This window comes from Nelumbo nucifera, chromosome 3, assembly GCF_055504915.1.
Source record: "Nelumbo nucifera cultivar China Antique chromosome 3, China Antique-T2T, whole genome shotgun sequence".
In the NCBI taxonomy this organism is placed as follows: Eukaryota; Viridiplantae; Streptophyta; class Magnoliopsida; order Proteales; family Nelumbonaceae; genus Nelumbo; species Nelumbo nucifera.
In genome coordinates this window covers 108,448,655-108,461,942 of record NC_142651.1, presented here as the reverse complement: position 1 = coordinate 108,461,942, position 13,288 = coordinate 108,448,655, and the positions used below count along the sequence as shown (strand labels likewise).

The 13,288-nt window shown below is 36.4% G+C and overlaps 1 protein-coding gene across 1 annotated transcript; it reads left to right on the top strand.

The window, feature by feature from the left end:
* Positions 1 to 12,333: 12,333 nt before the first annotated feature.
* LOC104607201 (uncharacterized) lies at positions 12,334 to 12,738 on the top strand. The gene is made up of 2 exons (XM_010272780.1): positions 12,334 to 12,461; positions 12,561 to 12,738. Exons 1-2 carry the CDS (start codon positions 12,334 to 12,336, stop codon positions 12,736 to 12,738), a joined length of 306 nt encoding a protein of 101 aa, XP_010271082.1.
* The last annotated feature ends 550 nt before the right edge of the window (positions 12,739 to 13,288 follow it).

Sequence of the window (13,288 nt, the reverse complement as noted above, 5' to 3'; positions counted from 1 at the left end):
TCAGTTGGGCTGAATTTTTATAGGAGAAAGCCACGAATCTGCCCCCTGTTCTGGGATAGATTTACTCATTATGCCATTGTGTCTCCGGACAAAGTGGGTGAATGTAGGGGTGTCATTGGATCGGTTTTAGGTTAAAAACCGTCCAAATCAAAATCAATTTGGATAAACTAATAAGACATATTGAATTAGGCCAGTCTAGATTAATGGTGTATAATATTTATTGGATTGGACTGACCGTGGTTCATTCATAATAAATTTATATTAGATTTAGTGGGAATGAATCAATATCTGATTCATTGATAGAAGACAAGAATATAGGTGTCAATAAATCAGACTTAGCTTGGAACCAATCTAAATTAAAACTAATCTGAACAGGTTGAATGGACCAGACATTGAATTAGACCGATCCAAAATGGTCTAAATAATCGTCGGATTGGATTGGACCTATCCATCTGTAATGGATTCATACTGGATCGGACGACACCCCTAATTGAATGAATGACTGAATGGGGGTCTCGTACCACTAGAATCCTCGCGCGAAGAGAAATGTAAATAACTCTGTGACAAAAATAATTTATGGCTTAGTGGTCATATCATGTATGTGGACTTCTGTTTGATGTTTCGGTGATGATCCTTCAACCGTGGGCCCCCTCCATCACATTTCACACACGCAACAGTGGGCCTTAATCGATGACTCGTCTCGATCAACAACAGGTACCCTAGAGTCTAAACCGATTTCCATAAACGCCCATGTGGTTGGTTGGGGAGTTGGGCCAATAAGCCAACTCCAATTAAATACCACAAACAGAAAAGCAATACACACATCATAATAAATTAATAAAATGGGCGGAGAGAAGGAGAAGGTGGGTTGTGAAGTGAATGGTGATTAGTTAATATTAAATAATAAAAGCTTAGAATTGGAATCACCAAATGGGCTGACCAACTGGGTGCCCACCAGCAACAGAAACCCATCGTCCGAACCGATCATCGACATTTTTTTTAATCCTCCACGGTTGAACATCTGTTCCAGAACATCTCCTTGTGTCCTGTCATCAGCTGGGAAAGTAGGAAGAAAAAATTAATAAGCTAATTGACTTCTGAGTGCAAGCCATCGGAAAGCTACTTGCAGCTCCCATGTTTTAACACGTACTTATAATACATTTAATGCTTTATTCATTCATCTATACGAGCAATGCATTCAATTACTTAAAATTATAATAGTATAATTTAATAATGACAATACTGAACAAGAAGAAGAAAGAAAATCTGGTTGGTCACCAAATTTGGTGGCAATGGGATTCGATCCCAAGTTCCTTTGTATTGAGTTTTTCTTTTTGCGAAAATTAAATTAGATTTAGTTTGACTAAAAAGATAGGAGGTGATTTTTTAATTTGATTTTTTTTTAAAGGAAGCCAACCAACCCATTAATTTGAGTTATTCCACTGTTGGTTAGAGATTCGATGACTATATCTGGGATTTATTTCGCAAGTCTTCACTATAACCAGCCTTAGGGTCAATTTGGAAAGAGTATAAATGTAAATATGTAGAATGTAAAATCTTATATTTTGTATGTATTTATATTATACATATTTGCATTTGTATTCTTTTTAAACTGAGTCTTAATTATTTAGCCAATTGGTACCGATAGCAAATATAGACGATGGATATGACCAATCCAGATCTCCTACTCTTAACAAACCTCATGTAAGGAAGATGTTTCAATGTGTGGCTATAGTGTCATGTGGGTAGTTGTGGATATAATTCTTGCGGATAAAAGATCCGAATGACTTTCATGATTCATCTTTTCATTCGAATCGGCGAAAAGTTGAAAACTGGTTCGTGAAGGTTAATTTTGATTTCGTGGTCAAGTCTGAATTGGTGGGGCTTAATGTCACCACCGAAGATGACACAGGCAGGAGGCAGCTATATTTTGGGTAAATAACCCAAAAATGTAAACCATTTCCCCATGTGCTTTTTCACAAATCCTTTAATTTTTCCTATACTTTTATGTTAAAGAATAAAAACCCATTCATTGACATCACCTACCAGTTTAAGCTTTTAAGTTGAACACTCTTTGAGATGGCTTCAAAACCTCTTTGACTAAATGGTCTGGTGCTAGTTTAAGCATAGGATATGGATGGGTCTGTGCTTATCCACACTTCAAGCCTAATAGGCTTTTGTGAAGAGGGCATGTTAGAAAATAAAATTCTGTTTTAGGGACAAACTATTCTTTGATATTTAGAGAATAAAAATCAACACCCCTAGATGTGGAATGATTAATAAGATGCTAAGGTGGTTACCCTCCACTTGGAGTAAATTTTGGGGTTAAAAAAAAAGTTACCCTATAAATTCCTTATTTGTATTTTTAATTAAGGGGGTATTCGGTAACATCCCAACCATGTTGTCAAACACCCTCAAAAAGAATACTGATTGTAATTACTCTTTTACCCCACAGCCTTGCTAATGTGTCATGCACATGAACTTCATTACAATCCAGGCTGTTTTGTGTTGGGGTGCAATTTAGGCTACATTTGGTATTCCTTATTTTAAGGACTTGTCTCTTTTTTACAGTTAAAATGCCCTTATGAACACTAAGGTTTTTGTAGTTAAAATGCCCCTATGAGATTTTTAACTACAAAAAGGAGATATGTCCTTAAAATAAAGAATGTCAAATGTAGACTTAGGCAGGCTCAAGTTAAGACTAGCAATGGGGCGGGGATCATATTCTTCGTCCTCGACCCCGATTCTGCAATTAACCCCCATCTCTGTCCCCAATCCCCGTTGGAGATAAAATTTGTCCTCCATCCCTGATCCCCGACGGGGATGGGTTCCCCGTGGGGACCCAAATCTCTAAAATGTTTTCAGATAACAGTATTTTTTAAAATAAATAAAAATTATAAATTATAAATAATATTTAAAATATATTTTGATATATATAATATTACAAATAATATAATAATATATTTAATAAAAATACACATATAATATGTAATCGGGGTCGGGCGGGCCCTGATCGAAGATTCCTATTAATCCCAGTCTCCATTCCTGCCCCCGCCAAAACAATCCTCATCCCCGATCCCATCGGGTCGAAGAAGTTGAATCCCCATCGGGAATAGGGAAAATTACCATCCCTAGCTTAGGTTAAGGTTGGATTTTTGTCAAAATTTTAATGGGCCCGGTTGAAAGACCCAAACCCAAAAGTAATGTAATATGCTACCTCAGGCCAATCCAAATTGCACCCATATTAAGTATTCTGTGCGAATTAATGTATCATGTAGGGGTAGCCCTATTAACAGCCCAAGGCACTCGAGTCTCGACTATGAACAGTCAAATTTTTCCCCTATAAGAGAATTAATTCTCAATTAAAGAATCATTTTGAAGTTTGGATTTATGAAAATGATTAGAAACATTTTTTTCTGGATTTAGATACTTTTTTCATAATGGATTCCTTAAAGCTGCAAAAAGAAGAAACTGTCAAACCCCTGTTGATTTTACCATCTGAGCCAGTAGGTACCTTTGATTTAACAGCTTACTGAAAAAGAAAATTTAAAAAGAAAGAAAGAAATATTGAATTATTCAACATTGAAACATGAGAAATATCAACTGAACTGAGAAGGGGCAACATTTCCTTTTGCCTTTCATCTCCCAACGAAATATCAATACAAAATAAAACAGAGGAAGATCCAAGCGTGAACCGTGAAGCATAGACTTGAAAATGGCCATGGGGCCATTTAGAAGTTTGGATGGGCTACTGTTGAGCATTTGTTAAATTTTGAAAATGGCCGGCACCGATGGAGTAGAAAATCTTCAAATCAGGTAATTCACCAAAAAGATAATTCGATAAGTTATGTTCAGCCACAAGTTCAACCAATCCAGCCGTTGGCAAACAACCCCTTCGCGTCATAACATCATTATTTCTGTTGACCAATCAGTAAAGACAAGAATACTCAACCCAACTCAATCAAAGAGCAGATTACTTGCTTATTTATGAGTTTAAAATACGAGTGGAATGCCCTTGTATAGATTGCAGCAGATGTGATCTCTTCCTTAGGCTCAGTTTGGAAGGAAGACAAATACAAATATGTATAATTTAAATACATACAAAATAATATAAAATACAAGATTTTACATTCAATATATTTATATTTGTACTCCTTCCAATCTGAGCCTTAGGAGATGATCATGAGCTGAACCTAGAGGCTCGGAGCAGGGATTTTGGCATCAATTTAGGTATGGGACTATGGGGACGGGTTACTCTGACTTTATCAAAGTTTTTTTTTTTTTTTACCAAGGAGGTGTTTGAAATCAATTTGGTTTTGGAAAAAAATGGTAATACATCAGTGCGACCTTGATGTATATACTTTGTTTGTTTGGCTTTTTCTTTTTGGAAAATTCTAAAAAACTGACTATACCTAGGAAATCGGAAAGGCATAATATGGGAAAATACTAGAAAGAGTGCTTTCTTATTTTTATACCATTACTAGCAACGATTAATTGATGTGGTAATGAAAAACACTTTAGTAACAGCAATGAAACCAAACAAAAAATAGTGTCATTTTTTAATAAAAATCGCACATCATTACATCACCGTTTTCTAATAATAGAAAAATGATATTGGTTCCAAACACCACCTTAAGTGGTCACTTGTGGCAGGGTCATTGTTCTTCGAAAAAATGGAACCATGCACAGAATCAAACCCATGTAACTCGTGGTAGGGTCAAATTCTCCACTACTTAATCCCTTCTGATGGGTATCATATAATACAAAAATAAAGCAAAAAAAAAAAGTTTAGAGCCCGGATTTCTTAAAAACACAGCATCCAATAAGAAGAGCATTACATGTATGTTAAATTCATAGAAATACTCCCAACGTGCGGCTGAATGCCTGTGCTTCCACAGAAAATCTCTTATTGCTTAAAACCCTCTTTAAAGGACAAATGACAAATTGATACTGGCCCACATCACTCCTTTGTTACATTCTGTTTTTCTTTATATATATATATATATATATATATATATATATATATATATATATATATATATATATATATATATATATATATATATTTGGGGTAGAACCTGGTTTATTACATTCATAACTTGGAAATAACTAGTACATGCCCAGCCCAACAACTACCCTACTCACATACATGGCCTAACTGCCCAAGGCGTTTTGAATTACTAACTATTTAGATTCCCATTCAAAGTGTTTTAAATTACTAATTAGTGCTGAGAATAAAATCTATTCAAGGACTTTATCTAATAGTTTAAGCTTTTAGATTTAAAGATTTTTTGAAATGGTATCAGAGTTTGTTTGACTATATAATTTACTGTTCAATCTTTACCACCCCATTATAATTAATTAAAATTCAACACAAGATATGGATGGACTTGTACTTATCTACGCTCCAAGTCCAATAAACTTAGGGGGTGTTTTAGAGAATAAAAACCAATTCAAAAACCTTGTTTTTGAATGGATGACTTCCACCAAGCAATGGCCACCAATCCTTGCTGAACGGGGGCGAGCATCGATTGTTACCAACACTCACATGTTACAACATTGCTATTTCATGATTTTCTCTGAAATTATGGCTGTCAATGGATCGGATTTTAATCCCATACGATCCTGATCCAATCCAAATATTGGATTAGGACATCCGTTAAGCTATGTTTGGTTTGAAGAGAAAGGTAGGAAAATATATACAAGGTTTGTAAAGATTTTCCTACCTTTCTCTATTTTTTTCCTTCAAACCAAACACAACCTTAACATTTGATTGAAATCTGTCCCCTCTTGTTTGAGAAAATGATTAATGTATATATAGCATGTGTTTTGTTCCATGGGCATTTATCAAAGCGCTGTCATTTTATCGCCAAATCAACATTTTTCCCATCATATTCATCCATATGTATTAATATTTACAAAAGTGGATTTTGATTTTTATACGCACCAACTATTGGGAGAATCTTCATTTTAACACTTTCTCCAATAGTTGAACATTTATTCACTATTCCACTAATATAACACCTAATTGTCAATAAATGATTTATCAAATAATTTTCTCGGTTTTGAAGATAAATCAAATATTAAACGTTTATTTAATAAACTGAAACTATACCAAACACATACATAGTCCAATCTTAATTTGTCTTGCTTGTCTATATTCTTCATATAAAAAGATTGCTGATGATAAGTTCCTTGTGTTGGAAGTTAATCGATGGTCTGATTTAATTGATTTGGACAGTATGTAGATGAGAGAGAGAGAGTGAGAGAGAGATGGTCAGATGGTTGTGGTGGTGGTGGTGGACAGAACAGCACCGACTTGGGATGTATCCATAAAAACGTCTAGACTTATAAGGTAATTGAGATCAAGAGACATGAGACAAAGGCAAAGGCATTTGGCCATTGGCCATTAGACCAGCGAAGCAAGCTAGTTCCATCACCATCATGTACGAAGCATTTACAGCAATAACTTCGTCTTATAACATGTTAAGTCCACCTCCAATTTTGTAATGGGCTCCCGAAAGAGCACGTCCGCAGTGAGAAATACCTAATGTGTGGTCTCGGCACTTTTATTAAGTACTTATGAAAAAGTTACTTGTTTGAAGTTAAATCAAATTGGCACTAAGAATGTTAACAAAATCTTCATAGGGCAACGTGTACACCTCCTAGGTACACACTTTCCATAAAGGATAGGTTCACATATGCACTTTCACTCATTTGGGTCAACCACATATCTAAGGATTAAGTGAATGCAATAGTTGTTCAGCAAACTGTAGAATCAATAATGATGTTCCACACCGGTCATAAAATATATGAGACCCAAAACTATTGAATCTCTTACTTTGGGCTTCATATATTTTATCATTGGCAATGGAACATTATCATTGACCATGCTAAAGAGTTCCATTCCTTATGAAAACTCTGCATTTACCTTTAGGGGGTATTCTTTTTTTGGATTTTGAGAGGGGGGAAAGTTGGTCAATGGGATTTTGGTTCTCATTGACCAAGAATCCCATATTCTTTTTTCAGATTAATGTGGGGATTAAGGAAAGTTTATTTTCCTAGGTATCACTTACCCGGATCTCTTAGGTGGATAAATAACTTTCCCACTTGAGGAGAAAGTTTCAAACACTTGAGTGGGACAAAAGTGCCCATTTGATAATGAATTTTTATGATTAAAATAGTCATTTCCTTTTTTACTTGGAAAATAAAAGAACATAGGTAAATGCACTTGCTTGGGTAAGTGTTTACCAGGAAAAATTTACCCAAGTAAGTAACTTACCAAACAACGAGCCAAGCCTTAAAGTATTGGCATTCACCCACACATTAAAAATATTTACCATACATGTGTGTTAAATTCATGGAGAGATGTTCTTGATGCACGGGTGGATGCTAGCATTTCAGGGTGCAAGTAGAGTTAGTGGGGGAGACTTCCATATCTATTTTTACAATTTTTCTCCTGCCCCCTCTCTTTTCTTTGTTATCCTATTCTTCCCATTTTATCCTCTCTCCTTTCTCTCCCCTTTTTTTTCTTTTCTTGTCTCTCCTATTCCTCCCATTTTATCCTCTCTCTCTCTCTCTCTCTCGTACAAACATCTTCCAATTATTTCTTCTTTCTCTTTCAAAATTTCATATCATGTACCAATACCAGGGCCTATTTCCTAAACTACCCTTGTGGTTTAACTAATTGACTAGCTCTATCCTTACTATTTACATATTATCTTAGAGTATCCCCTAAATTTTTTGACAATTGTCTAGAACCTCCCTTACTGTTAACATTCACCAACTCCATCACCAACGAAGATCCCAGAACAACTTCATCTTGGGGTTGGGGTGGAGCATTGATTTCATTTGTGGGGAAGAAGATGATTATGACTTGGAGCGACGGCGATTCCAATATCCTTGGCATCGATTTCAAGAAAAAATTCAGTAGCTGTTAAATGCATATGAAGCATGGTTTTGGAGGGTTTTTGGATTGTAACAGCTTCCCATAGATTGGATTGCCGAACAATCTGCACCTCCAATTCCACAAGACCTATGGCCTCCGTGTTGTTTCCTATGGATCTCAAAATCTTCTCAAAAAATTCAGAGACTTGTACTGCACTAAGAACAGAACAACAGAGCTACCAATAGTCATAATAGGGAACATTACAGTAACGAAGAGCAATAGAGGCATTTCTAGCCGTTTCAATCACCAAGCGAACAAAGTGATCTCCCATACTCTTCCCTCCATTAATGACAGTCCGCATATTTTTTGGTAACAAAGAATACTAGAGATATTCTTCTTGTGAATTTCAAGTTCAATGTATCAATAGAGTATAAATCAAACAGATCAAGAAAGCTAGGGATTCATCATAAATTTCCTTGGTACACGAAGCCCGCTGACCTCCACCCAAACTGATAATTAAAAGCTACTGCTTGGGTTTTAATCTCAAAATGAACTTATAATCAAAAGTTGCCACTTGGGTTTTAATTAGACACGGTAGCTTTTGCAATTAGTTTTGAAATTGTGCTTAAAATCTTAATTTATTGAACAACCATAATGCTAACTCAACGTCTGACTAGGTGTTTCCTCAATCTCGCTACCTTGAACCAGCAAGGAGCCAATTTGCTTATATGCTTCCATTACTTTGGGTCGTCCTCCTCGTCTTCATAACCAACCTGCAGTATACGTGTCGACCTGCCTCCTGCAAGGCAATCAAATAAATAGCTTCTAATGCTTGAGCCCTGAGATCTAGATCATCCACTGGCTCTCGTTCGATTGGAAGGCACTCCTAAGTCCCAAGCTCAAGTGTTATTTTTTATGTGTGTCCGTCCTGTTCGCAATAAACTTTAAACCTTCTTTCCAGCAATAAGCTGAAGCAGAGCTGGCCAGAACCCCCTTTCTCGGTAATAGCAGAGAATGAAACTGAGACCTTAGACGATAACAGAAACAGGAGGCCATGTTCTGACAGAACAGAATCGTCTTCCGGTCTGCTTGCCTCTGCCCTCCCCCGTTCCACCGTCCATCAGCAATGCTTTCATTTTGAAAATTTGAAGAGAATAATAGGTAAAATAGTTCTTTTCGTTAACAGACGTTATTGGTAAGGAAGTTTTAAACAATTGTCAGAAAACTTAAAGGTATTATAAGACAATATGTAAATAGTAAGAGTAGAGTTGGTTAATTAGCTAAACTGTAAGGGTAGTTTAAGAAATTTTCCCTTGATATCAAGGATTTAAATATTGATACGGGGCGTATCGTATCGGTTACTAACGAGATACGCTATAAATACAAGCATATCCCGTTCGTATCGAATGGATACGGATGCGCCTGTATCGCATTGTATTGGTCAATATGCATCGATATGAGCCGCACAATATTGTTGCGTCTATTCAATAATCTCCAAAAATATTGCAAATGAGGTGATTCAAACTCAAGGCATATAACACATGTTTAGAACTTGTTGCGATTCCAAACCACTAAGCCACAATTGACTTTGTGATACACAGTAAAATAAAATAAGTTTTATTAACTTTTTGTGTTCACATGCAATTTTAATAAAAAACGCATTTATATTTAACAACTCAAACTAAAAATTAAAAAATAATATTTAAGAATAGTATTTTATAAACTAATAGAATAAATAATGTATCAAATCCACATTTATATAAAAAAGATTTTTAATATCAAGAAATTTATACAAATATAATATTAATAATAGAATAATTATTTTAATACTTAAAATTTATAAATGTACACATGATATAAATCTTAAATTTTTTATATACTTTTATTAGTTATTAACTAATATTTTAATTTACATTAATAAGTAATAATAACATATCTATTATTTACAAAATATTGAAGAATATAATATTAAATTGAATCTATCAAATCCGCTAATCTACCTTTATTTCAAGCAGTGATTTTTTATTTCATAAAATTTATAGAAATAAAAATATTAATAATGGAATAATTATTTTAGTAATTAAAAACTATGAATTTGTATATGATATGATATGTATCTTAGAAACTTTAATAAATTTGATATAATTTAAGTTAAGATTATATTTTTATAAATTATTAATTGATATTTTAATTCCCACTTGAAAATTTAATATTTAGTTCTTTTTATTAATGTTAAAAAATTAAAATAGTAAAATAAAAAATTTGATATGATAATTAAAATACAATAGATGCATATATTTAGTGTCTTGGACTCTTGATTGATGCACTAGAAATAAAATTATGCATCCCGGTTTACTAATCATAATATATTTCTTCATATATGTCCTTAATATTTATATTTTTTATGTATTTATATACTATTTTGTGATCATTTTGATCTTAAATTTAGTGTTATTAATATATTTATGAAATTTGTATGTATTTCCTTAGTGTATCCATGTGTTTCCATCTTTTTTGTCCATATCCATGCGTATCCAAAGTGTATCCGTATCTGAATTGTCTGATACGATACCTGATACCGATACTTTAATTGGAATTGAACCAACTCCAACCAACCACATGGACGCTCATGGAAATCGGTTTAGACTCTAGGGTACCTATTGTTAATAGAGACGAGAAAACGATTAAGGCCCACTGTTGCGTGTGTGAAATGTGATGGAGGTTGAAGGAGATTGATGTCGCACAATCTGGACGCTCCGTCCTGTACTGTAATTTGGACTTTGACTAGACATCAATCTGGCTGGGCCAAGCTGTGTGGCCGAGCTGGTGTTTGTATATCCGAGCTAAAGCGAACTACAAGGGAAGAAAGGTGAGAATGCCCGAGTGGTTTTTACCCCAAGAGGACACTCCGATGCTTAAATTAGTAAGTGAATGGGGATTTCTCTAAGAGTGTTAGAAAGCTTGAGATTACTAGTGCCCATACCTCTCCGGGTGAATTTGGGCTCCTTTATAGTTATCAAAGGTTTAGGGTGCCTTGGAAACTAGACCTGTTCAAGGGCCGGGTGGCCCGGCCCGGCCCCCATACGGGCTTGAACAGGCTTTTTGGCCCGCGGGCTTATCTTCGAGCCAAAAAAGCCCAACCCGCATAAAATTTGAGCCGGGCTCGGGCTTTGCCAAAATAGCCCGGCCCGAGCCCGACCCGGCCCAACCTATAGTTAAACCTAAGTAAAAACCCTATGTGATGTCCATTTGAATAATTTTTTTGATTTAAGAAGGTTGTTGATTCACTTGTAGGCCCATTGTTCATTTAAATAGGGGAAAAAAACATTTGAATTAAAATAGATAAAGTCCATTTGAATAGAAAAAAATTGAATTTCTTTTATTAGGTCGAGCTTCGGGCTCGGGCTCGGGCTTCGGGCTTTTTATCAGGGTCGGGCTCAGGCCCTAGTTGTAGGCCCGTTGGTCGGGCCGGGCTCGGGCTCAGGCCTAACATTTTTTCTGGCGGAGCTGTTTCCACAATACAAGGCGTATTAATGTATCGGTTATGAAATCTACACGGCAGTTATAGTTCGTTCGCTTAGATTGTGGCGCACGGTAAGGCGAGCTGCTCCAACGGTCGCAATATTGGCTACCTCATGAGCAGGATGTGGGGGCAGTTAGACGAGCTCACCTTTGCAGGTCACCTTAGCTTGCCTCAACTCAGCTGACTCCTAGGCCAAGTCATCAGCAACCTTAGGGGCTCTGCTAGCTCACCCTTGCCAAGATTGAGGCCGGTCTATGCGAGGTGCTCCGAGCTAACCTGCTGAGTAGGTCTGCTGACTTAGAGTCATATTGTCGATGATGGCCACATATCGTCATTTGTTTGGGAGGACCAAATTACCCCCTTATCAGAAATCATCACCGAAACATGAAACAAAGCCCATCACTAAGCCATGAATTATTTGTCACAGAACTACGTACATTTCTCTTCGCATGCGGATTCCTGTGGTCCGAGATCTCATTCAGTTACGGGTGTTAATTGGACCGGATTTGGTCCAATCCGATCTGGTCTATTGATACCTGTAATCAGTGGACCAGATATTGGTTAAATTCAACCCAATTCAATATAAATCTATTATGATGGACTACGTCCAATTCAATCCAATAAATATTTTAAACCATCCAAATTGATTTTGATTTGGACGGGGTTCAAGCCAAAACGATGTTTAGCCGATCCATTGACACCCCCCAGCTACAGCTACATTCAACCACTTTTGTCTGGACACAATGACATAATGAGTAGAGATCTACCCCAGAACAAGGGGCAGATTCATGACTTCCTCCTATAAGAACCCAGTCCAAGTGAGGAAAGGAGAGCAGGCCTTAAAGAGTAAAGAGACGAGAGTGAAGTTTGTGAAAGATGAACAAGTCTCCGATCACTACCAGAAATCAGAGCCAAAGCTGAGATGTATGTTGGAGATGATCAGGTTTGTCAAGAGAAATTCCAGCTGTTGCTGAGGGAGGTAGGATTGCCGAGTGGTCTCCTCCGAGTAAAAGATGCAGAAGAATATGGGTACATAGAGGTCTCCTCCGAGTAAAAGATGCAGAAGAAGGCGAGTGAGCACAAATTCAAGTCGATTGGGAGGCCAGTATCCTATGCACTCTATATCACAGCCCATGTTGAGAAAAACAGGATCAAGAAGCTGACCGGAATGAAGGCCAAGGAGCTCTTGATCTGGGTCACCGTGAACGAGATTTACGTCGACGATCCACCCACCGGCATGATCACCTTCAACGCTACGACGGATTTGACCAGAACATTTCCTGTTTCTGCATTCGAGATCCAGGAGGGGGACAATAAGGAAGCCTAGAAAGGAAGCTAATGCCACAGTTACAATAAATGCCCAGTAGGTGCTAGTGAAGTGAAAGCCTGATTATTGGGTGGGTCGACTTGTCTTAAGTCTTGACCCACCCAATAATAACCCCTCCAATAATTGAATAAATTTGTCTTATTTTCATCCACATGGGCACTCTAGTAATAGTAGTATTTTCACCAAAAAGGTGGAAATTAAATTAAAAACATGCAATATATTTATCCTCTTCTTAAAACAAAATTGATTCCCAATCCAACTTGATCGTCTTCAATGGTGGTTGGTTTCATTTAGGTTGTGTTTGGTTTGAAGGAAAAAGTAAGAAAAGAAAGGGAAAGGTAGAGAAACCTTTTACAAATCTTGTAAAAGTTTCTCTACCTTTTCTTTCAAATCAAACATAGCCTTCGGTTATATTTGGTTTGAAGGGAAAAGCAGGGAGTTGAAGGAAAAGAAAGGGAAATCTAACTAATGTCAACATTCTTTAATTAGCAGAGTTAAGATCAGGTAGGCATACTTTTTTTAATTTTTTCGTAACATAGAATATAATTCA